General features: G+C 39.3%; 1 protein-coding gene across 1 annotated transcript in view; it reads left to right on the top strand.

Moving 5' to 3' along the window:
- LOC110836714 (A disintegrin and metalloproteinase with thrombospondin motifs 7) overlaps positions 1-27,733 on the top strand; it is a 183,449-nt gene that overhangs the window by 137,979 nt on the left and 17,737 nt on the right. Inside the window, exons 4-5 of the mRNA XM_022078211.2 lie at positions 26,114-26,288; positions 27,344-27,645. Coding sequence (XP_021933903.2) covers positions 26,114-26,288; positions 27,344-27,645 — 477 coding nt within the window. The remainder of the gene's footprint in view (positions 1-26,113; positions 26,289-27,343; positions 27,646-27,733) is intronic.

The raw sequence follows: 27,733 nt of genomic DNA, 5'->3' as shown, positions 1-27,733 counted from the left end.
TACCGGTTCCTGCGTCATAAATTCATTTGACAAGCTGATATCAGAACAAATTCCTTCTGATTGAATTGTTTGTCCCTCAAACATATATACCAAGGCAATAAATATGTATGAGAAAGCTCTGCGGTTGGTTCATACATGAAATACGTTTCACTTTCTGTGGCACAGTCATGGTCCGTCTTGTAAGAGGAAAAATCTTTTCGTCCAAAACTCCCTTCGTCTCGTCTCGTTCATGTTGATGCTGTTCTTCTCAGTAGTAACGCTTGTAGGTAGGTATCAACGTTGCTTCAGGGCTGAAGTCCTTTACCCTATAGATGGAGGCAGAATATTCCTTGTGAACAATGTATCAACCTGCAAGGCTACACTGCGGTGCTTCCCCGAAAACCAACATAGACATTCTTACTACTGTTATAATTTCATATCTCATATTTCCTGCTTTATGATAAGTATCAATACATATCGAACACAATCGATAAAATTATATTAGGCTTTACAATTGTTAGTCTTTTCTTTATATTCTAAAGACGTTTCCGCTTTTTTAAGTCTAAATTAACAGTTTTTATTATCTTTTACCAGCAAATTTATATTATCAGAAACTGCTCATAACCATTACACTAACGGTTTAACAAAACACAATCAGTAACTGTTTCGTATGATTCCAGAACAAACAGCAATTATTACAATGAACAGCATTTACCATTGATCTGTGTGATGAAGAAGTGTTGTTTTCTTTTAGGTACGGACTTAACTCTTAAATGTTATTTAGACGAGCTTCGGCGACAAATAATTAATCAAATGTTTTGTATTGATTACTTTGTTGAAAACAAAAATTTTGTATCTCTTACGAAATTCAAAACACTCGCTGAAGATACATTGAATGTGGTTTTCTGTTACGTAAGCCGCGTTTTATAAATTTGTTGATCACAGTTGAAAATTACATAAGTGGATCATTCTAATTGCTAGGTAGGTACACCGCAGTGTGCAATAAATATACGTGAGTTGCTGTAACAATTACGTCAATTAATCGTGAATTGCCAGTTTCCTATTCGAGAATAGGCCTACATGTAACAAAAGTGTAATTACAAATTGAAGAGGGGAATAAGGTCATCCTCAAGTATTACATCACATCAACAATTGGAAGGATGCAACACAACCCTGACAGCCGATATGAATAGAAGCCTGTCTGTGATCTCAAGTTTCCGGGCAATTGTTCATAATAACATACTAAAATAGTAGGATGATACGAAGTTCCCGTTTAGTTTTTAAACAATTAGGATTGTATCTTCTCCTGTGTTTCTGGACTGTTCATAGTTCAGTATTTATAATTTTGTTATCCTAACGTGAATATCAGAACATGATGGACAAGTTAGTAGAAACAGGTAGAGAGTATGGAATGGAAATCAACATTGAAAAATCAAAGGTAATGAGGATAGCACCGAGAGCAGAACCATTGAACGTTGTAGTTGGAAACCAACAGCTGGAGAATGTGGAGCATTTCAAGTACTTGGGAAGCATAGTCACGACGGACGCCCTATGCACCAAGGAAGTAAAAGCAAGGATGGCCATGGCTAAGGCAGCTTTCGCCAAGAAGAGGATACTTCTCACTAGCAAGTTGGGCTTGGAGATGAAGAAGAAACTAGTGAAGTGTTACGTATGGAGTGTCGCGCTGTATGGAGCAGAGACTTTGACACTCAGGAAGAAGGAACAGAAATACCTGGGGAGTTTTGAAATGTGGTGTTGGAGAAGAATAGAGAAGATCAGGTGGACGGATCGAGTGACCAACGAAGAAGTATTGAGGAGAGTCAACCAGCAAAGAAACATTCTGCAGGCGATTACACGAAGGAAAGCTAACTGGCTGGGACATATTATGAGAAGGAATGGATTACTGAGTGATATCATCGAAGGCCAGGTTGAAGGAAAGCGAGGACTGGGAAGAAGACTGATACAGCTAACCGACGATCTGAAACAAGGAAAGAAGATGAAGTTCCAGGAATTAAAACGAGAAACGAGAAGCTGAGAATAGGGAAAACTGGAGAGCTCTTTTTGGGCAGAGCAATGGACCTGTCGTCAGACAGAACACTGAATAATAATAATAATAATAACGTGAATATCACGCTTGTAGTCTGAAATACTGAGGGCGTCGTTAAATAAAGCACAAATGAATAACATAAATGAGTTAGGAAATTATAAGTTGCATTTTCCAAGCGGTATTGTCGGTAGAAACCAGAAAAATGGAGCTCATGAAGGCTAATGTATCGACGAATCTCTCAACTAGTCTAATTAATAAAATATTTATAAAGAAGATTGTTGATTCAAGATGGCTGTCTTCTGGGCTGTTGCGCCGTGTAGTCTGGTAGATTTACACCAAATTTTCAGATGAATCACCCTGATGACGGAGGCAGTATGACCTCTGAAACGGTGGAAATCTACCAGACTACACGGCGCGATAATCCAGGAGACAGCAATCTTCAACCGAATGACTATTAGCTTCTGAAGAATAACAATACTTCTTGAAGCTCATTCTTGGTTCAATTTTCAAATTTCCAATATTACTCGTACTCCTACTTCTTTGCATGAGGCAAAAGCAGGATTGGACAGATTTGTATATACTGTACATGTACGAGGTGCGATCAGAAAGTTTCCATACTGTGTCAATAGAGGGCGAACCGGATGTAGTACGAGCTTCTGCCTCTAGGGGGTGCGACCTACATTCATAGTGAATCAGTGTGCCAGCCGGCATCATCGAATTAGCATTTGTTTCTTAGTTACGGGCGTTTTGGTAGTGCATTACACCGACCCTCCTGCGATTTCGGAATGGCGTGTTCATCAAATTTTGCCAAAACGGCTACGGAAACCTATGAAATGCTAAAGCAAGCATTTGGGGAGTCCGCAATGGGTCGTGCACAAACTTTTGTGTGGCATTCACGTTTTAAAACTGGCCGAACCTCTGTCGATGATGACGAGCGTTCTGGACGACCATCTTCGAGCACAACGCCCGAAAATGTTACGAAGATTCGGCAGGCCATTCACGAAGATCGACGTCGTACCATCAACGACTTGTGCAACATTGTTGGGATAGGCTATGGGACCTGTCAGCTGATTCTAAAGGAAGAACTCCACATGCGACGCATCCTGTCTGAGGACCAGAAGCAGAATCGACTTCTCGTTTGTCAGGAGCTCAAAGATCTTGCAAGAACCGACCCCAACTTCCTTTCTAAGCTCCGTGTGACTTCTTCCTCTTCCCAAAGATGAAAATTCAGCTAAAGGGAAGGAGATTTGAGACGATAGAAGAGATTCAGGCAGAATCGCAGATGGTGCTTGACAGGCTGACAAACAAAGATTTCCAGGGATGCTTCCAGGCTTGGCAGCGACGCTGGGATCGTTGTGTTCACTCCCAGGGGAACTACTTCGAGGGTGATGGATGAATTTAATACCTGAGATAAGTGTACGGGTTTTTATAGGCGCAGTCTAGAAACTTTCTGATCGCACCTCGTACATGAAGCACTCGGAACTGCTCCGCATTTACGCTTTGTTTTGTTTCAATTTACTAAGGGTCTTCGGAAAACGGTCGATCTCATCCGTGTATATTTTCCTTCAGTTCATAGCCAGACCTTAAAGTAAATCGCTGTTACGATTAATGGGCCTGGATTTAAATCGAAAAATTCTTACTAATGTAATTTTTTTCAAGGGTAGTTAAACGTATACACGATGCAGAGCTACCAGATTTGAAATTTGAACATGGATTTGCGTGTTACAGTAACTTCTTATTACTTTGTATGTCTGTTGGATTGTTTATGTGTTTTAAACTTGTCAGTAGCAACCACTGGTAATTGTTAAAAATGGACTACCGACAGATGCAGTTCCAATTATGTCTTTATAATTTTAAAAATTTGTCAACTAACAGGACGAAATTTTAGTGTTCGATTCATTTAGAGGGAAAGAACATGTTGTGTGCAGTAAATACGAGGCATGCGACCCCTCAACGGCGACAACACCCGCGTCTCACGACATGGCCAATTGATTCTTAGACTAAATATTTCTGTCTTCTGGGTTGTTGCGCTGTGTAGTCTGATCGATGTTACCATAGATTCCCATCTCCGAAACGTCGTTCAAATTTATTATTTTATTAGACGATGGATAACATCCAAGAAACCTTTTTTTCTAAATAACTCACCATCGTCACAAACTTTTAGATTTGAGAAGGTTTATTTCTGTCAACAGCAGTGAATGAGAGTGAAAATATTCATGATTAATGAATAGGAAGGGAATGGAAGGAGACATGAAATTTGAGTAAAACGATTAAAAATATCAGGATAACCGTTAACGTGGCCGGAAATTAATCTGCGTTCATTCTGAATACAAATCTGTAGCGAACGCTACACGATCTAGCCCTTCCGTTGTGGCAACAGGTACATTTCCTCTGTGGTGAGAGACAAGCCGTATCTTTTTTATAGATGTGTCAGTTTTTGTTGGTGAACGGTATTTTACAAAATGTTTTCAGCCTAGTACCCAGTGTCTAGACGCGAAAGAAAAGTTGAAATGATTAAAAGGCTGTCCGTTTTTGCGGTCTAACCACGTCATTCGTTTCTTTGTTTGAAAAAATTACGGTCAATTCCTGTCAGAATATCCTGCTCCGAAATTAGATTTGGGAATCTTCCCTGTATTAGACGTGTTAACAAGAAGCCCGTTAGCTTGTTGGTTTGTTAGGATAGGTCTATAAGCGTGCAGTGATGTTTATAGTGATCTGAGAGTGTCGTGAGGTAACCCATGTGATAGGTGTACATTTCCGTTTCTTTAACTTCTACTTTCATTTTATTGATATACAACAGGAGTTTTAACAATTATTATAATTTGGTAACATAATTCACTCAAGGTAAAGGGACAGTGAATCTTCCGAATGTTATCTCCTCGCCTGAATAATTTAAAGGCTTCTAATTGACTGTTGCAGGTGCACGTTTCTGAACACAGGCAGTGATCGGTTTATGAATTATGAACTGTAAAACCATTATATTGGTAGCTATAAAAATAAAATAACATTTCATGTATATCCTCAGCAACGGTTTAATTTCCACTAACACGCCTGAAGTTAGGTACTGACTTTCTGACCCCTAAAATGAGTATTATCTTGTATAAAACCCAGTCTGAACTTTGCTTGCATATTTGGTTTCACTCTTTGGTCATGAAAGTTTTCAGTAATGACAGTCGATGGCAAAAGACATTTTATAAATGCTGCTACCAATAGGAAGGTTTTATGAGTACTAATGTGGGCCATGAAAATCTTGACATAAAGTAGCACATAACACGGCTGATTAATATCATTGTTATGTCGTCGTTGAATGGGATTGTTAGGAAGAGGGGAAGGTAGGAAAGGAATAGACGACAGGAGGGAACATGGTAAGGGGTGAAGACACAAAAGTTACTTATCGCGCTCCGTCTTCAAATTTAGTGGCTGGTGCCCGAAATAAAACTAGGGTGCTGAGCAGACCGACTGGCCATTTTACTGCCATATGGCTGTGTTAGGCACAAAAATGCCTGATAGTTTTATCAGACATAATAGCAACTTTTTACATGAAATAATACAACGTACACACACACACCCGGCTTGTTAAATTCGTAAACATTTGTCCCGCCCAAAATTTTCTTTTTAACCTGTTTATTTTGTTCTAGTCTGTGTGGGTTTTGTTACATCTTAAATTTACATTATGGAAACGTTACAAGTGATTCTTAGGGCGAATTATTTTGCATTACAATAAGATAACATTTTTAAGCTGCTTCTTTATTACAGTGTATTGTATGCAAGAGACAATTACTTCCTACAGCTGAATACACCTACATTTTCCTCATTCTTTCTTAAAAGTATTTTCATTATTATGCCATAAAGTATAACCTTCAAACTTAACCTGTTATTTTCATGACTCAATTCAGAAACAGCCAAATTGTATTTTCTATGAACTGGCTTAATTTGCTGTGTACAGATTGATAAACAACTTAAAAACTTACTATAACAATTAGCTTAATAATAAACTACTTGACCTGTGTTTAGGAGGTTCTTAATTCGAATCTCTCCTGCTGCCTGCAATCCGAATGAACCTGATTTGCCTTTGTTTATGTCCAGTACCTCGACACAAGCGCAGTGTCCTATCTGACGAAGTACCAAGAGACACTTCCTGCATTTCGTATTTTTTCTTTGTCATTGCATAATCAGGTGCAGTCAGATTGAATGACTGTGCTGCAGAATGTAAGAATAGTTGCTCAGTGGGCGTTCAGTGCGCTGACCGCCATGTTCAGACATTTTCTCTTTTTGATAACGCGTGTTCTAGAATCTAGAGCATTGCTCTGAATAACATGATCAGTGCTAGTACATCAACACTGATGATCAAGATAAAGTTTCCGTAATGCTGGATCGTAACTCCATACATACACGATTGACCGTCCGAGAAGACTTCATTACATTCAGCAACCATAAAAAGTTCAAATTTTATAATCACAACATTTTCCAGTAAGAAAATATGCGGAAAGTCATTAAGTGTTCTTGTTTAAAGTGTTTGGCCATTCAGACAAAATACGATCGTTAAACAATATAACAGTGTAAGAGTGTTGCGTCTGCCACGGTGGTCTAGCGGTTAGAACGCTGGCCTTGTAATCCTGGGGACTCGGGTTCGATTCCCGGCGGTGCCCGAATTTATAACTTGTGTTGGGCAAGGCCGTGGTCTAGGCAACACGGAGTTTTCCTCCGTGGCATCCCAACAATTACTCCATTCACACACAGAAGAAGGCAATGGCAAACCACTTCTGGATCATCTGCCAAGAACGTATATGAACAGGTCCCAGTCCGAGAAAAGGATGGAAGGATCCTGTTCATATGGACCTGTCGTCAGACAGAACACTAAATAATAATAATAATAAGAGTGTTGCATGGTATGCTGAAGATAAGATATGAGAAAATGAGGATATGTAAAGACGTAGCTGGAATCGATGTCACATATTTCAGTGTAATATTCCAGACGTCACTTGGAATATCCCATAAAGTCCACCATAAATAGAAATAGTCATCATAATAGATCTTGAACCACGCGGATTTCTATAGTTAGGTACGATACTGCACGGCAAAACGTCCCACAAGGCCTCAAGTCATCGTCTGAAATCTCATCAGATACGCAGTTGCTTCTGTGTGTTGCTGTCTCTCCCCACACGGCTAGAGGAATGATCCACCCAACAGTGGGTGCGAATGCTTGTTGATTTACACTGGTATCCGACAAGAGGAACACCCTTCTGTCGGGAGGCTCGACAAGGTAGCAGAAGCCTGAACTCTCTGTCTCTCATCAGCTGCTCGCTCTGCTGGTGGCCGCCACCTCCAGACCCTCAAGCTGTCCAGCAAATGCATCACACCCACGTGACTATGTTCACCTGGCTGGGAGGGGCCTACCTATTGATGTTTGCTCACGGACGATAAATTTACTCATAAATAAGTACGAAGTGAGTGAAGTTGGCGTCCAGCTTTTAATGTGAGGAACACTGTTTCTTGATGAAAATATACGATCGGCATCCCATGTTCCAGCGTTGTGCTCGTGCTTTATAAAATATTCTTGTAAGTACTGGGGATACTGGGAACGACCCGTTCTTCAAGTGCCTGAGGACTGCGGGCCCCAAATTTTCGTTGGTTTGATCTATAGACATTCGGTAGGACTCCTTGGACGAGATTCTCGTAAGTAGATCAGTTGATCCACTTCCCCTACCCATTCAACCGAGAGAAGTCAAACAGCAACAGTTCACTCCTGCATGAGCTTCGGAACAAGAGACATTTTGATCACATAATCTGAATGTTTCTGCTCATTTTTGGAGATTATTTGAAGTTCCTCTTCCAGTAAGAACTAAAATACGCATTCTGTCCTCGCAGTTGATAATTCACAACCAGTAACTTCAGTTGAATATTTTGGGTGAGTTCCTTTCGTATTTATAAGAGCTGTGTTTAGGCTATTAATTTTTGATGTTTCAAGTTTGTTACTCGTATTTGATAATGGTGTATTAATCTTCAGGCAAATTTTACTTATGATCGTTTAAATTAAGAGGGAAGTTAGTTGTGTTTATTAGGTATATCGGGAATCGAGCTGCATAGAAAGACGATCACTGCGATTTGGCTCTTCGAGATTCGACTTTGTTATCGAGTACCGTAGCCCGGTCGAAGGGTATGCCTGTGCACCGGACTTATGAAGAGAAATATGTTGGCGTCTGAATTAAAATTAGTGGCAACTGTAATTCGTGAGGCCTATACGATAGGTAATTAAATTATATTGAAAGAACTGAAGTAGCTGATGTGGGACTCAAAGAACCGTTCTGTCATTGCTAGACTGACAAAGACATTTGGTTGTTTTTGACCTGGAAAATAAACTTCACGAAATCGAGAAGTTTCTGAAAATCATAGGTTCAGTTGAAGCGCTTTACTATGTAAGTAAATTCAGTTTTCCCAGTGAATGCAGGTGTAGAAACAAGGCCTATCTGTGTCATTCAAGAATAAGAAGAAGAAATTTTTGTTAAACCGTACTGATGGTGTCCATGGTATAGAGACAAGTGTTAAATGCAGTTCTGTATAAACTCAGGTGAAACTAACGCCTGTGTAGATCAAGAAACAGATGAGCTTCTGTCTCATGGTAAAAGTCACGTTCTGAAGTAACGCTTAAATAAATCCTCGTGGAATACCATTTATGGGAACTGATGCCGAGCCCACATAGGTTCCAGTCCAAGTGTAGGTTTTATCATGAGCTTCTATAAAAATGTCTCCAGTATGCAAGGTGGAGTGCTTGAACATATTTGTCGACACGGTTAACACTGTCATATGTGAAGTCCTTTCATGGATAAGCATTGCGTGGGAGGGGTTCAAAACAGGACAAGAAACTCAAAGTTCCGTATAAATGTGTGAAGTACATTTCACAGTACGCAGATGTGCTACTGTGACCTTTGAACTGAATATTACATTTTTACTTGCTCAGAATTTCCGTCACCCTCAACGAGCCAGAGAGGCGCTGGAGTAGACCACGACGATCTTTGCCGTGCTGTGTCCCTTTCCCTCCAGCCAGTATATTTTCGTAGTATAAATTGTTGATTTAATTTTTCTAATTTGTGATCAGAACATCGGTTTAATTTCCAAGATGTATCCTCGGGTTGCGAATGCAGAAGACGGTCTCCAGGCAAAAACGGTAGTTTCGAATGCACTGCATAAGCACCGGGGACAATCGAAAAATAGTAGCTCGGCTAGTTAAGAAATTAAATTCGTATCTGTTTATAGAGCCAAAATATTTATCGCCCTTAAACAAGGAAAGAAGATGAAGTTTCAGGAATTAAAACGAGAAGCTGAGAATAGGGAAAACTGGCGAACTCCTTTTGGGCAAAAGAATGGACCTGTCGTCAGACAGAACACTAAATAATAAAATAATAACACAAGAGCGCGCCACTGCTCTCTATCCTGAGCGAAGTTAATCCAGTCCATGTCGTCACTGTATTTCTTGAAGACTAATTTTACTATTACCCTCCCATCTATGCCCAGATCTCCAAAGTGATGTATTTTTTTTTAACTAAAATGTTGTAAACGTTTCTCATTTCTCTCATGCTTGATACAAGCAAGCACCTAATGACTTACATTTCTAGTTGATCTTAATCTGAACACCCGACCTCGAATGTCTAGTTCTCTACCTAACGTAGTCTGTCTAGTCAAGTGTTTTCAGGATATCTGTCATTCTATATGGCGTGCTTCTTTTTTCAGTTTTAGTTTTTATCAGTTTCTGGGAAAGGGACTGGCATGAAACTATGAAACAAATACATTGTTGTTATTTCAAAACCTTGCAGCGAATCTTTATTCATTTACAGCGTCTCTGTCTTCGCCTTATCTTCATGATTCCTCCTGTTTATAAGCAATGAAAACACCCACAACGCTTGTAATTTGTCAGATAATATGTCTTTGTCTCCGTTGTTTGTTTTGATAGATCTTTCTTTCTTGGCAGTAAGTCGTATGCCTTTGGGACTTCACCTTGTCAGTCTAGACAGTTTTCAGTGTCTGTCCTGTCCAAAGTGTGCATATTTAGACACGAACTGTGTTTATGGCCTTTTACTCAGTCCCTATCGAACGCACTATCAGACCAATCCAAAAGTTTAGTGTTGAGAGCATCAGTAACCATGACAACCTACACAGGACAATGTCTGGGCGTTTTATAGTTGACGTGCGCCTTCCCGAATTTGGTCTCTCCATCTGACACAAGGTGATTATGCAAATGTATGAGGAGGAAGTGAAATATATATTATTAGATATGGTATCCCAAATATTCCATGACAGATTTTTAAGCGTATGTCACATTAGATGGTAGGCTTCACGCAAAATTAAGACAGTAGTAGAGCGACCATGCGATTTGTATCACGCGCTTTCGCAGTGAAGTTGCAAAAATGCGTCTGTTACCTTCGCCATGTACGTCTGTCCTCGTGTCGAGTGTAATAACACCAGAATCACTAAACGGAAATCGAGAAAAACCGGAAACTTTACATGAGGACCTACACGTTTCTGCTCGAGCAACTGATTTCGGAAAATCTTTACACACGCGTCAAAGATTAAATTCATAAAATACAATACACATCTCGGTACCCTGAGGACATTGACGAAGATGGTTCTCGAAGCGTTGGTGTTTTCACCTTTCAGCCACCTGGCATTGCTGGTGACCCGAGAAGAATTCGTTATAATCAGTCGCCGTAAAACCTTCAGACCATACAATACACATCTTATTAGGATCCACAATATTTACCTGTTATATTATTCCATATGGTGAGTTGTCTTCTTTTTCTTCTACAAGCATCTTTTCTGTATGAGGAGCAGCTTACTTAACAAAATACAAGGAAATAATTTCTGAGTATGCATTGTGATATATGTAGTTGATAGGTTTGAAACAGTAGGTTTGTGTGTGAACACCAAGTAGCTACAAAGAAGTTCCAGTGCCAGTGTTAGGTATGTTTCGTTGTTATTACTAGAGTAACATGTCGGAAGATCTTTCGGTATCCTCAGTAGATTTCGCATCAGAAATTATGTAATGTTCATATTTTTTCTCATTTTCCTACTCGAACATTAGCATTCTCGTACAACTGTTTTTGGCCTCAATTCAAAATACACCGTTTCCATAAGCCTATAATTAGAATTGCAGAACTATAGAAATATAAAGCAACAACCACATGACTCTAACTGAGGCTTTAAGCCAAATAATAAGACGCGAAACAAATTTAAAAAAAGACAAGTAACACATGTGGCTCGCGAACCGGTTGTGCTGTCAAGTGACCGAGGCAAGGACACTCTGCAAATCGTGGTCCTCGTCAGTACCACGGGGACTGACACGCATGTGAGGTCCTGGTTCCATACATGTCAACATTCGTATGTATGTAACTTAACTCACAGGTTGTGTAAAGAAAGAAATAAAGAGAAGACTAGATATTGTAAGCTTTGAGGTTTTCACAGCGGTGAGTATGAAGATTTCTGTCTTCTGGGTTGTTGCGCTGTGTAGTCTGGTCGACGTTTATCAACGTTTCAGAGGTCATACTGCCTCCATCATCAGAGCGATGAGGTTTTCACAGCGGTGAGTATGAAGATTTCTGTCTTCTGGGTTGTTGCGCTGTGTAGTCTGGTCGATGTTTACCAACGTATCTGAGGTCATACTGCCTCCATCATCAGAGCGATGAGGTTTTCACAGCGGTGAGTATGAAGATTTCTGTCTTCTGGGTTGTTGCGCTGTGTAGTCTGGTAGATGTTTACCAACGTTTCAGAGGTCATACTGCCTCCGTCATCAGGGCGATGAGTATGAAGATTTCTGTCTTCTGGGTTGTTGCGCCGTGTAGTATGGTAGATGTTTACCAACGTTTCAGAGGTCATATTGCCTCCGTCATCAGGGCGATTCATCTTTGGTAAACATCTACCATACTACACGGCGCAACAACCCAGAAGACAGAAATCTTCATACTCATCGCCCTGATGACGGAGGCAGTATGACCTCTGAAACGTTGGTAAACATCGACCAGACTACACAGCGCAACAACCCAGAAGACGGAAATCTTCATACTCATCGCCCTGATGACGGAGGCAGTATGACCTCTGAAACGTTGGTAAACATCGACCAGACTACACAGCGCAACAACCCAGAAGACAGAAATCTTCAAGACTAGATGTCACTTTTCTACTTTGACATACTTTTAAAGAAATCGGAGCGTACACTCGTAGATCATGATGCAAGTCAGCCATGCAAAATGTTGAACTCCCTAAAATGGTATTGTCACACATTCGGCATGTTGCTAACGACGTGTTCATATGATGCTAACTGTAAGGCGCTATGCGAAAAAATGAACATACGACTTGTTTTATCTTACTGGTATATTTTCGTGTACTTCTCTAAATGTAAATGGATGGCCGAAATAATAATATTAAGGTATTCTAGACAGGTGTGGAACGTTGATATTAATAGTGTTAGCCCGGTTAACACGATGTAAAACGAAAAATAAAGTTATCTGTCTTACTTCCGTTATTCAGTAGTATTCCATACACCGAAACATAACAGAACCGATCAGATAAAATTCGTCGTTAGCCAACAAGTCGAGGCTTGCGCTCGTCGCGAGCGGGCCGACACAAAGCACACGCTTAAAATGAACGCCAAACCAAACGAATTTTCGTGTCATACAAAATAATATTTCTTCTCCTTCTTAATATAGGCCCACGTTACAGCTTAAGTGTGTCACGTGCAAAAACAGTAAACCGGCTTGATGAAGTGCACATCGTGTTATGAATATGCGCATTTCATATGGGGTATGTAAAGACCTCAGATTCACACTCGACTAAGATACGATCTAACTGCGCTAGTCAAACAACAACACGTGAACCAGATTTAATTTTATTATTAGATTATTAATTAAATTAATTAAATTACGCTCTAAGTTAACAACACTAAATTTGTTTGGCTAGAAGTCTGTGCAGTAGGAAAATATGCTTTATGATTCTGCCTCATAATTTCTGTGAAGAATCAGCGGAAAACTTCCAAAACTTTTCACATTATTACTTGCTCCAGAACTTACTCCAGAAACTTTGCCAATATTTGTACGTCTTGCACCAAATGCACGTGTTAAAGTTTTTCACGAATGCATAGATCACATTTGCTTCGCAGAAAGACGAGTGAATTTGTTATGTGCTGGAGAAAGTTTCTCTGCTTTGAAACTAATTGTGAGGGAGGATAATGACCCGTGGGGCCCATACGTTTAGTGAAAAGTGAACCAGACTTGTAACAGCTGCGTTACAGCATGACGGGTGGACCTTACTCTTTTGTCCGTGGACAATTGTGCGACACAAGTACCTTGCCAAGCAATCGAACCAGCGATAGAGTTTTCTGTTGCCTTGTTGAGGACTCTGGCTCAGAGCCCTATAAGGACATGACCCTGTTATCCTCTTCTTTTGCTTCTGACAAGGACGTAGTCTAGTCAAGCTATACAGTGCTGAAAGTTGCTCTGGCCTGCCACTGCTTATATAATTTAAATATCGGCATTTAAAAGGTGTCAGGTTCCAAAATGTTGACGTAATGTAATTGGTGAAATGAAACTTGCAGACGTCCGAATACGAAAGCAATTTATAATTCAACTGAATGAATAGAAATATAATTTGTTTCGTATTATGAGAATGGCAGGTGAGTCAGTAAAATTACTGGCTATTAAATAGACGGCCGGAGTTCGACCTCGTCAGGGGGATTTAGAATTTGTTTTCTCCCTGTCTCTGAAGGAAACACAAAACATGTCTCCGCCGGAAGCGAATATATCTTGAGCATGCGCTGACTGTTCACTTTCACCTCGTCTTTTGTTAACAGTAGTAGGTGGAGGAGTTAACTGTTGTGTAATTTTGTATTGTTTCCAGTTAAATATGAATGACAGGTCAGACTTCGAATTCTTGCGACAGAAATGGTAAAATTAATGCACTTTTTTAAATCTTCCTTTACTTCTAAACGAGACCAGATAATAAAAAATGTTTCTTAAATATACAATGACATAACGTTCCTGGGTAGAAACGCGGTATGGACACCAGCGTGTCGGAGAAACTTACTGTCTCCACATTCTGGGTTGAAGCCTGAAGACAGAGATACAAATCACAATCTATCGAAAGAACCATTTTTTTAAATTTCCTTCACAGAAGAACATCACCATTATCCTAAAGGCCGTGAAAACTCTTATCTAACATAGTCACTTGGCTGACAAAGCTACTCAGGTTAATCAAAAGCTGGGTAAACTACAATTGCATTTGAATTTTAAACCAAAGTAAATTATATGGGCGGGGCATGTAGTGCGCATGGATGGGGCAAGAGGTGTGCCCAGGGTATTCGTCGGGAAGCCTGAAAGGAAGAGACCGTTGGAGAGACCTAGACGTAGATGGAAGGATAATATCAAGCGGGGTCTGTGGGAGATAGTAGTTTAAGGAGACTAGATTTTGTTGGCCCAGGACACGGAACGTCGGAGGGCTTTGGTTAATTCGGTGATGAACCAACTAAGCCAATTTGTTAGTAAATTATAACACTTAAATAAACTAGGATTGTAAAATATGAATTTCTGCAGGGTTTTCGGAACTGAAATTTGCAGGAAATATTGGAAAATTATTGTTCTCAGTTTGATCATAACGTGACATGCCAGATTATGGTTGGTCAGTGAAACCTTCACCAACGTACTTAGCCCCAAATTTATAGTAAAACTGCTCTTAAGTCACATCACACATCATTAGATCGCACTTTGTGTTTATACCTTCCAGTGGAATCGAGTACGCCATTTAGTTTTTTTTAAGGAATCTTTAAAGGAATTCCTCACATTTTAATCTGGTATATTATTGGCAAGTTCGGCGACGAAGTATGTCTATTATTGCTATTCAACACAACAGTAAACACTAGAAACCATTTGTATTCATAGCAGTGAGCTTCATGAAAGCGGAATAGAGGTTGCGGAACACTCTATTACAGTTGCAATAAATAACGTTATTGCACGAGGTAATGATCGTTGTTTGCATTCTACATGAAATTGTGCTGTGTTGAATATTTATAAAACATATGTGTATTACACCAAGCAAGTATGGCTTGAAAGTTTGTTTTTGCTTTACATCAACGATGGTTCAAATTTCGATCCCCGTCTCGCTATCTCGATCGGTTTAAAGATGTAATGTTCTTATGTCCATACAACTTCCTGAATAGTACCCTGAACACGTTACGATCGCTTTCATACATCCCCCCCTCATCATTCTAAAATTCATTCGCTGTTTGTTGTCGTTCAAACGTAACGATACAGTAATTGAACCAAGTAATATAATCACTGTACCGATATTGATGTTGAAAAACGGCTTTACACCAGAAGTGCACGTGCCACTACTACACGGTGGCATGATGGGTAATGACGTCATTGCAGATGTTCATTCTCCCACCTCACAAGTTCAAGCAGCCGAGTTGGTATTACCGATTGTAGGAAATTATAAAATATAAGTCTGTAGTAGCACACAAAGTCATGATATCCACTCTAAATTTTATGAAAATTCTTTCAGCCATTTTGGAGTTATTAAAAATCAGACCGCACTGGTACCTGGCAGCACTGTCGATTGAACTGGTAGACGCAACAGACAGACAGATGATGGATAAGTGATTTTCCCTTTCGCTAAAACGTGAAGAACGCCCAATTATAACAGTAACAATGAACAAATTATTACAATAATACTAACAACAACAGTAAAAGTAGGTTTAGAAATTTGTCTCGTGCATTTTTACAGTCTGTTACTTTCAGGCCATGCTGTTAGACCTTGAAGGCAAATAAAGTAGTTGTCTAACACAAAACATGCTGCCCTTACCTGGATTCAATCTCGGATGTAGAGGCCAGAAGACACTCTCTACGTACGTATAAGCCGCATGTGTCGTAACAAGTTAAAACGCCATGCTAGTTGTTCTGTTCGGGTCTTCAGTCATTTTACGAGACCTTACCAAAAGCACCATGGACGTAATCCCTTAAAAAATAAATCGAGAAATAACATAATCCTCTATTTGACATGACAGATAAATGCAGATTCTTTTTGTAGACCACTATCTCGAAAGTAATTAAAATGTCAACGGAAAATGGCGACTTGCCCTTTACCACAAAACCCTCCCATTATAAAGACGTACTTTAAAAGTTCCATTGTTGTTTTAAACCTGACTTGTAAACGAAATCGGTTTTGCAATATTTTGCTTTGAGACATCTTTAGTCTGTGTGTTTCCCAAAATAAGAGAGGCCAAGTAACTTGATGGTATGAAACAAGTAGAATTTTGGTCTTTTCTTAAAACTTAAATTCTGTCTCACTCCAAGTTTTGTTTGTAAATTAACTCATAACATTGAATTTAATTTAATTGAATATGTAGCTTTTTGAATAGGAGACAAGATTACAGAATATTCTAGACTGAATAACATTAACCATTCGCCGAATTTAAACTTCTCAAAATTTCTTCAAGATCATAAAACTCCCAAAAATATAATCAGTCGCGAGTAATATTAACATTCGTATGAGGGTGCAAGTTTTTGGCGTAAAAACACACGTAATACTATAGGATGAATAGTCTTGATCACACCTCCATATTAAGGTTTTGAATTAGAAATTAAACTGCCAGCTTCCGGGTGAGAGATGGAGCAGCCTACTAAGAACCGAAGTTCTGGTGTGATGTTGGCTGATAGGATCTCACGAAACGCCGCAAGGGATCTGCCAGATGAATATGAGGGATCGATTAAATAATTGTAGGCAACGAATAGGAGGAGAAGTCGGATAACGTCTACTTGGTAATTGAGGTCCCACGTGGACTGTCCTTGGATTAAACCAGATATTAGGCTTACATGTCAGTTTCTCAGACACTGCCATTTCAAAAGTGTTTTATCGTCTGATCACTATTCGGATAGTTAATTAGTATGTAATAGAAAAAGAATATTAGTCATTTGTATCTTTAGTACACGTTATTAAAATCAGCAGGTTTCTGGATCTATTAAAATCGACTGGAGGAAACAACTAGAAGTCCGATTTGAGAAATATAAACTGTCCACCATTGCTTTTTCTGCTGGTGCAGATATAACAGACTTACAAACAGAATACATATAAACAATCAGGGTAATTTTTCATTCTAAAAAAATGGCCTAGAACCGTCAGTGTCTCTGAGTTATAACTCGATATGAGGAAAGGAAATATAAGCTGGATTCACATTGTCCCGAACAAGCCTGTGAAGTGTGTGACTGTGAGCAGGACAAGCATCGGCTAAATCATTTCGTGTGACCTATCCTCTAGCTGCCAACAAGATATATTCATTCCTTCTCACCTTTGTTACCTTGTTACTTTTATTTCTTTTTTCCCACCTGTTCCTTCAGCGTGAAGGGACAATAAAGAAAAATGACTGCATTATATCGACATGGCTTTTAGTGGTCGACAAGACACCCAGACGGCCAACCGCTCTCGAGTCATGTTAATTACAAAGGTCCTTCATTTTGCAAAGCAGGTGTGGCGGAAGTTAAAAAAGCTATTAACAGCTTTTGGATTACGCAAAAATGAAGTTCAACGTAGTATTTCGGACAGTTTTCCGTTATTTAACGTGAACAGTCTACAGACCGATCACTGGTCTCGTGACTTGCACGCAGCCCTCCCAAGACAGATTAAGGGAACTCTGACGTGGTCAAAGGTAAAATTCTGGAGAACGAGCCAGAGTTGTTACGCTGTGATTTTATTTTTTAACTTGTTAAAGTTTTGATGATACATTCTTCTTGGAGATGACTGTCTTCTAGTCACAAAAACTTTGCGGGGAGTATTTTTAAATTGTAAATACCCGCAACTGAAATAATGTATCGATACAAACTTTCTTAACCAGTAAACTCGAAGGTCATTTAAGTGTGGCGCGAAGTTTAGAGGAATACAAATTGGAAACCATTTTAAAAATCAGTAAATCGAGGTCATAGAGCGACGTAATCGAAGATTTCTAGTCACTAGGTTTGCCGCATTCTTATAGCATAGTGTAACTTTATAAGAGGTGTGCAATCCGAGGCCACTTCAAGAATCTAAAAGCAGTAAATTCTGATATTCAGATTATACACCGTGAGATTCTTATAATCTTGATACGCTTGCAAGCAACTAGAATGTATAAAGTGTAGGAAATACTCTGATCAGTTTAACGTTAAAGCTGCAAAGAAAAGATGACGTGGTATCTCGAGTTGAGGGATATCCAAGCCTCAGTGTGCTTGACACAAAATACAAAGTAGAGCTCAGAAATTACAGCTTATAAAATGATGTACTATGACCTCTGAAACGTTGGTTAACATCGACCAGACTACACAGCGCAATAACCCAGAAGACGGATATCTTCATACTCACCGCTGTGAGAACCTCAAGTCTTACACGATGTACTATTTGTTATTCACGGAAGAGAAAAGGAACAATGTATAGAAGTGGCATGTCAATGTATGTTATCATATACGGTATTGAAAATGGGATAGTGAACAGAAGTAATATACATCTGTACCTGTTATTATAGATAGTGAAAATAGGACAATTTATAGAAGTCACAGAAGAAGTTTAAATTTACGATGATGTACATCACTACCCATGCCGTACAGTATAAGAATAGAATCATGTGGTGACGATGTATTTTAAGAACAAAATCTAGCGATGTTACCATGATTTCTTAAAGTAGATACTAAATTCAAACAATTCAGTGAAAATTTACCGTCAGTTTTCCGCGGCTTTTCACGTGCAAAGACAAGGAAATATTTAATCGTGCGACACGTAGCCTAACAAATGAAGTTCTCATACAACATCTCGTTTGGATCAACATCGTTTTGTAACATCAAGACTACCCACAGGCCTTTCACAGCCTAATTTGCCATGCAAATGGCAATACAATCAGATAATTACTCGTGTAATACCTGCAAATGCTAGTTTCATGGCGCAGTGATCCGAAGTATTCGTAATATCTGTAATTATGTAAATTTAATGATAAGCTGAAATAGCTATTATAAGAGGTATAGATATTGAACCAAGATCGAATAAGATTCTGCGTATTTGTTCGTTATCTTAATTCTCAGAACTCACGAGTCTTGGAATTGTGGTGCTTAATTAACAAATTTTGATCAGTTAATTATTATTCTCGTTCAGCTGCTAAGACTGGTCCTGGAATAACCCTGCACTCCCTCCTACATGTGACCGTTCTTTAGCTAGTGTTTTCATTAACACAGGTAGAGTTGAACCAGTAATTAACAGGTAGTAAATAGATTCGTTTATTTCCAGCCCTTATATAGTCTACCATGCAAGACTGCATGAATTATGTATACACTCGCAGGAAAGAAGTTGTACGACAGCATTCAGAAACATGTCTTTAGCCCTGAAGACGTTGCGTAATCACTGTGAAGAACCAGTTAAGGCTGTTGAGTCTTTAGTGTTTCCGTGGTTATTTTCTTTTATGATTTTCGTGAATGTGATCAGTCCGCCCGTGCTACTTCTGGGACTGTTCCTTCAGATAGCCTACAGCCTCATCGTTCATGTTCACTTAACCTTTCGATTACATGCCGAAGCCAGTCCTCGTCATATGAAGATTGGTATTAGGAAATTTCGCTCGTACGGAGTTTTATAATGATGTACATACCCTCCGCTTGGCTAGTTATCCGATTGCATATTCGTTCATATGAAGTCCTCTGCAAAAATCGAACTTGATCTAACGAAAGCGCAAAGGACGCGATGTCGCCAGTCGGTGAGTAAAAACAGGGTAAGTACACAGAGCAGTTCGATTTACACTCTCCTCTGGTGTGCATATTGTGAGAGACGTTTGAATTGCTGTTAACAGAAATAACAATTTGATATGTTTACGTTGTTTGCATATTTTATTTAAGACTAAATGTTTTATTTATATTTGTTTGTTATTTGTTATTGGTCTGCGGACGCAGCCATTAATTATAACACTGCGCTTTATGAAATTTTACTTTGCGAACTCTCATCAGGGAATCAGTTATCTGTAGGAGTGGGGACCGACTGTGTTCGTTTTAAAAATTCTGAGTTAAATTTAGCATAATATTGGATACGACTCCTGAACCAGATGACCGGCAATTCTAACAGGTTATACATCAGTCTGTCTAGCTTTAAGATGGACAGCAACAGATTTCTTGCACATTCCTCCTATTTAATGTGCATCTTTACATATGCAAGTAATCTCTGAAGTATAAGAAGTGTCGATAAATAATGACACAGATCTATGGCTGTCAGTAGCTCAGACTGTATAGCGTCGAATGAAAACTGAATTGGATGGGATATGGAAGGAAGTGGTCTTGGCCCTAAGTACAATCCCGACATTTGCCTTCAGGGCCTGAAGAAAACCACGAAACACGTCAATCAGGATAGACGGTATCCGAGCCGATATTTAAACCCAAAACCTCCAGAATACGAAGATGTTTGTACACAACCAAGTATCTTAAGAATCAGTACCAAACAGGGTCTTCGTTATTCAGATTGAGTTCTAGTTTAAGGCCAGTGATCTTTACTATGGTGTTCTGTAAATTGTCTGTGTGGTCTAAATAACGCTGGTATGAAACGTTATGTTCATTACACTTGATCTCTTCAGTATAGGTCTATAGTTTAGAGATTCATCTACATCATTTGCCATCAATACCACTGTAATCGCTGCAAAAGAAAACCAAGCGGTTTTATTATACCAGTTCAATGAGATGACTTTCATATTTAAACAAAACAATTCGTGACAGAGAATGTTGTCCATCCAGAAATTAACCGACCGTATTATCAGCATGGGGGTTATTCAACCAAATGTTACTGCATCATCTATAGAGTTCAATGCACAGTATTTGTTGAAAAAAAGGCTACTCTAACAGTCCTGCATGTTATAATGTCGTATATTAATGGATAGTTTCAGTATATACTTGGCATAAGGAAATTCAGATTAATCCATAACTTTTGAAATGTTTACAGATTATGAAAGGTGGATCGAGTAAGGGGCATTGGTGAATCAGAGACATGGGAGATCCTTCTCCTAACACTATGTAAATCATCCATTTCTAAAACTCCTCACTTCGGCCCAGAAAATGGAGGCAGTATGTTTTTTTCGAAGAAGTTACATATATCCAGAATACTAAACGACGCAACGACCCAGAATACCGCCATATATAAAATGATTATAGTTATTTCTGCAAGTACATTCTCGTTTTACTGTGACTTTGATCGTGAATAATTTCGTGATACAATCTTCCATAAGAAGTACATGATCGTATTTAGCTGTGTTGTAGTAAAATATTTCGGAACTCAAAGGCTGCACGTGATGGTCGATACAAAAGAGAGCCAATGGACAGTAGTGCATCCCGGTCCATTAGTCAGGTCGTGTGCAAATGCAGTATTATTAAATAACCCTACAATCTCACCGCGTTGCTAAGATATTTACGTTCGGTGTATTCAGTTTCCTTTATTACAGTGTTGCCAACAACAAAGTGCGTGTAGTAGGCAGACACTAATAAAATACGCTAACAAGCAGATTAAAACAGAATTAAGCGTTCCCTTACAGAGAAATTGCCCTTAATGGAGACAGTGATTTTGCTCCAAGAATCTTCATATGCCGTTTACAGCACTCATTGTGCCATCTTCATTTTATTTCCAAACCACTTTCATTCCTCGACATTTGGTTAAATACGTAGTCTCTAACAATCCATTTGCAGTGTATCTTGTTAAAACTAATCTAACTTCGGTTATTTATTTGCATATGTTTCAGTCAGAACGTTAATCAGTAAAATCTTTCAAGTTACAATTTCTGTTACAGGTTATATTAATTGGTTTAACACTTTCATTGTTTACTGCTTCTAACTATATGAACATTTTTATCTATCTACCTATTTATAACTCTCCTTCCACCCTCTGCTATTAGTTTTAATTAAATATTTTTAATTCCTATTATATGGTTGCTTTTATTGGCTAAAATATCGAATTATAACTAAAATTAGTAACTTCAACCCACTCAAAATTTAATCTACCTATTTATATTATGTTTGCTTTTTCATGTATAGGTTATTCTATGCTATCAAATTTCTCTGACGAGTTTAATACGTCAGATTTCGCTTGACTGCGAAAGTCTTTTGAATGATACTCTAGTTTGTATCCATGTTATAAAGCGAAGGGTCGTGTGTATTATATTAAGTCTACACGAAATTTCGTAGAATTATTGGTTTGAAGATTAAGAAACAGGCGTGGTCTATTGTCAGTCCCAGAAGGGTCTGGTTGCTGTAGAGTAACTGTTTTATGAGTCCAAAGAGCATCATTTATCATGCAGTGCCTTTAGTAATTGGCCAGCATTAGGACAAGCACCGTGAATCAAATACTGGAGGGGGAGCGGTGTCTCATCACTGTCCCTTAGGGAATGAATCATCTTTTAGAGGTCAGACAAAAAGAACACACCTTCGCGGATAATAGTGATGCCCACGGGCTGAGGATATCCACACAGCCATGCACGCTAGGAAGGAACATCTGTGGACAGACTCTTTCGTTTCACCTTTTTATTGTTATTTGTTTAGCTGTACTCACACTTTTTTACAATAATAATACTACCCTTATCCTTCAAGTAAATGGTGTTGCACTGGTACTGAAGGCGGATTGTTTACAGACCTCATCAAGCGAAAAGAAAGACAAACGACAGATGATACCCCATTTCTGAGATGGCAGACAACTTGGCGTGTCCAGTCTGTTGATGTAAGACGGTATTATGGAACTTTTAAAAAAAAATATTGTGGTTTAATGACAAATATAGCCGTTTTAATGGGTGCCCAAGTCTAAAGTTAAGACCACCGTCTTGGATTATATAGAGCTTCAATCGTATAACGCATTCTAGTTGCGTTCTTCCAACGATTTATTTTGTGTAATTACCATTCAACACAACTAGTAGTTTAAACGATAAAATATTCCACTTTATTGGTGGCGACATTTTTCAATTCAAGGTATCATCAACATCAGTCTAGCTCAGTTAATCTTCTGCGCCAAAACTTTCATCTCAAAATTTAGGTCGAATTGATCGGTTTGTGAGTATATGGATAAAAATATTTTACGATGATTTCTGTCGTCTGGGATGTTGTTGTTGTTGCCCTGATGACGGAGGCAGTATGACCTCTGAAACGTTGGTTAACATCTACCTGACTACACAGCGCAACAACCCAGAAGACACAAATCTTCATACTCATCGCCCTGATGACGGAGGCAGTATGACCTCTGAAACGTTGGTAAACATCTACCAGACTACACAGCGCAACAACCCAGAAGACAGAAATCTTCATACTCATCGCCCTGATGACGGAGGCAGTATGACCTCTGAAACGTTGATAAACGTCGACCAGACTACACAGCGCAACAACCCAGAAGACAGAAATCTTCATACTCACCGCTGTGAAAACCTCTAATCTTACATATTTTACGATGTTTTATATTGATCTATATTTCGTTAAAACAAATTTGATTAATAATGTATTTCTGCTGAAATTTTTGGCACGCTGCAGGGGCAGGACTATTCCCAAAGCAGATAAAATGAAGGGTTCTTTGCTGATATGCACATGCCTAAGTTTTGAAGCGTGGACGATGGTATTTTATTGCCTGGTGGTGGCCGATACCTGCGTTGTACTAAGGAACGATACCTCATCGAAGACGATGCTTTTTATATTGGGAGCTTTACAGAGTGGAGTAGTTTATTTTTAGGATAACGATCAGGCCACGGTTAATGGTAAATCAGATCCATGTCCTGTTCATTTTACTAACATACCACCATCCACTTCGTGACCATGTGCATGGAAACATCGAATCTCTTTTATGTGGGCCATCAACAGCTTATTACTGAACTGACAAATAGGACTAAACATGAACATGCAATGAGGAATTTATAAACTGTATTTTTCCTTACTCAAAGTTCTGTTTGTTCATCTTGAGGAACATGTTATATTTTTGACCTCATGTTTGCTGGGCTGCTATCAGACCACCAACGTTCTAATAAGCATTTTCTGGCGGCGTTTTGGGTTAACCTGTTTGTTTTTAATTCCTCGTAATTTCTTAGTAGCAAATTGGTCCCCTTGTTTTGACGTAACGAACGTATAGCATATTAATTATGACATACGTGCACCTGATATATTGATATCACGCGAAGTAAGTTATACAACGAGCTACTCTTGACACTTGTATCGCCGCGAGTGTTCTGTGACAACCTATAATTAGCAGAGTTAAAGAATGTTCACCTGCCACTTACGAACCGGCAACTCTCGGATTTGAGGAGTCCGCTCTTGGTACCTCAGTTAGTTCTGTTATTTTGAATTTATTTAACAGCGCTTTCAATAGCTCAGTCGTACAGCATGGTAGGAATAAAAGAGCTGTTCAGTGCGCAGCTGATGTGACGTACAGTGTGATTATCCTCCACGTATGAATAAATCAACTTGGCAAGAAATAACCCGATTTTAATTGCATTTAATATTTGTAAAACTTTACGAAAAATTGTTTAATCTTTCCAGTTTTCATTCAAATCAGACAATTCTAGCGACAACTTTCATGCAACCACAAGTACTTATTTCAAGTACCTGAAAAATTAGTTGCATTAATGGGTTTTACCTTAGTTCGATAGGCCAGTGTTTCTTAACCTATAGTACGTGTACCACTGGTGGTACGCGAGCCAATCTTGAGTGGTATGCAAACTAAGTAAGCAAATCAAAAGATAATATTAACTTAAATAAATTTTCCCTGAACGCATTTGGTTAGTGGTACATTTAGTGTGTTGAATTATGGTTAGTGGTACTCCAGCGAAAAATGGTGAGAACCCCTGCGATAGGCATTCACTACAGCATTAATTAATTAATATCGATTATTATTCTTAAAGATGGCGTCATACACAGATGAGTTTAATTTTCGTCCTCTCCGAATCGTACATACAGTTTCTCACAATAGAACTGTGTCATGCAGCCGAGATACAAATATTTTAAAATAGCATAAGAACGTTTCCGCGGCAGAAACCTTATAATGGCCTCTCCTGCAGAAAAATCCTCCATAAATTGGCTTGAATAGCACAGCAGTCGATGTTAGCAGCAGGAAATGTCCCACACAACCCAAGTGTTCCAAGTAATCAATCATGCAACGTGCTGACGCAAACAAAAATTCTAGACTGGTTAATAACGTATAATCATTTTGTCGTTTTCATCATACGTACTGAAGTATTATTCGCAAATGCAAGTTTAACCTTCAGAGTTCCCTGCTAATCATACGGCTAGTCTTTCAGATGATTTAATTATTGTAAGTGTGCAAGTAAAATTGCAGTTTAAACAGCGTCATTGAAAGGTTGACAGAAACAGCTGGTGTTTACCTAAGAATAATTTAATCTCCTAAGAAACGTCTATAATCCATCCTGAATGATCTATGGCGTGTAACATGATTATCTGTTGTGGCATTAAAAGACTTAGAGAGTAGAATTAAAATGTTTAAAAACTTAGATGTACTGTTTGGAACTATGAAAAGGAACTCGTCAGAACTCAACGTTTGCTACGGGATGAACAGCCCAGAATTTTCCGTGTAATATCTGAAACTATTAATCACAACCACCGTTATTGTATTTAACTCTTATCTTTACAGCATAACAAAAATGTCTGAATGTCATGGTTGACCAATTAGCAGAACTACTTTGGAGGACTCGGATTCGAATCGCTGTAGGCCTAAGGATACCGACTGCCCTAAATCACTTGGCGTGTTTTTGTTTTCCTAAATATTTCGAATTAAATTTCTGGATACCCCTTAAAATAGACTACGTCCGCTTCTTTCCATACACTTGCAATTTATCGAATACAATCATCCTTCTATTTGTGAAATTTCTACCATTGAGAAACAAAGGACAGCCCCGTTTTTATTTTAACATGGCATACTTGACAGACATTTTAACCAACAGCGAATTTGATTTTAGGTTCCATGTGGACTTTTCCAAAGTATTGTTCCTAAAAACACCTCCCCCTTTCTTAAGTCAGTCAACTGTATAAAACTCGCTGACAAAGTGTGACTGTCGGATGATTTATACTGTGCGTGTGGTCTACCCCGCAGGCGGGCCTGTTGCGCACGGAGTATGGCGAGCTGTGGCTGGAGCCAGTGCGCGGTCATGGCGGAGGTCCGGGCCTTCAGCGACCGCACATCGTGTTCAAACGCTCAGCACACAACGGCGCTAAAAAACGCAAGCGCAAGAGAAGGAAGAGGCACGAGAAGAACTGTGGAACACGTGGTAAGCGAACACGGTCTGTCCTGTTTCATATGACAAAGGATTATGCACAGTTTGACTCCTGGGTTAATTAAATACACGTTTACGACGGCATAGGTCACATGATGCTTTTGAAACCATGTATAAGAAAGCGTCAGTGGCCACCCATTGTCTGGCTGGACTTACAAATACCACGAGAAAGCGAAGTTAGATTAGCTGTCTCGGAGACTTTCTGAATGCAAGGTAGGTGTGATAACCACTCGAAAGCGACGTTCGGTATGGAATAAGAAATGTAAAATAAATTCTGACAATGTGAGGTTAAAGCTTCTCTCGCGGCGGTGAGTACGAAGTTGGCTGTCTTCTGGTTTGTTGCGGTTGTAACTGGGCTAGTGGCTATCAAGCCAGGGGTTGGTGAAGTCCGTCCTACTGTGGTGTTCAGATACGGTCATTTATCAACTTCTACTTTCTGGTACATAAATAGGACAGTAAAAATTAAAATTTAAATTTTGGCGGAAATGAAAATTTTGAATCCAACATGTTCTTCGTAGCGGACTGTTCTGAAATTACTCTAATGCGTGGGTAAAATGAGAAATTCATGCAGAATCTTGGTTGGGAATCCTCAATTTACGATATCGCATCAGAAACATCGTCTTAGACGAGGCAAAACAGGTCTTTGTGAAATAGGATGCGATGATCTGACTGGATTAAGCTGGCTCAGATTAAAGTCTAATATAAGACTTTGTGATAACGGGTTTCTTAAAGTCAGGGAACTGTTTCGTCGACTGAATAATGGTTAATCGCATATCGTGTAGTTTAGAGACAGGTTATTGTGTGCGTTGCTGTGCGTAACTCAAATTCAGGGGATTACTATTATATTTCGAGCCTTAAGCCGAGAAACCAACTCTTGTTTCTCAGATTTGGATTGTATTTTCTCAGACCCTCTTTTAAAAATATTGCAGTACCTTGAAGTAGGCCATACCGTTCCCCATCTTAACTCTGCCACCGTATACAAATTATACACAGTTGTTTTTCAGCTGTTATGAAATGAGTCGAACTGACTTGTTGCGTTTGTTTGACAGAACCAAGGCGCCTCATGGAAACTCGACTCGAATGGAAGCAGCAGGTCGGAAAGGTGAAAGTGCAAGGTCGCGGCAAATCCAGGAAGACCCGGTGGAGACGGTCTGTAAGTAAGGAACGTCACGTTGAGGCCTTGTTGGTCGCAGACACGTCCATGATGAAGTTCCACGAGGACGGCGACGTCGAGACATACGTTCTCACAATCATGAACATGGTCTCGGCGCTCTATCGCGACGCCAGCATCGGAAACAACATAAACGTTGTTGTCGTAAGGATCATACTTCTGGAAGATGACGCCGCTCAGGTAAGTACATAACTTGCTCTTGTGATTTTGGAATGTGAGGAAAGCAACTGAAGAGTAATCCACTTTTCCCTGCCCTCGTCTTATGCAT

The sequence above is a fragment of the Zootermopsis nevadensis genome, unplaced genomic scaffold (genome assembly GCF_977971745.1).
Source record: "Zootermopsis nevadensis isolate Lab colony 2312 unplaced genomic scaffold, Znev_1.0 Znev_ptg000061l, whole genome shotgun sequence".
NCBI classification, from domain to species: domain Eukaryota; kingdom Metazoa; phylum Arthropoda; class Insecta; order Blattodea; family Termopsidae; genus Zootermopsis; species Zootermopsis nevadensis.
This window is presented reverse-complemented; position numbering and strand designations above follow the sequence as displayed.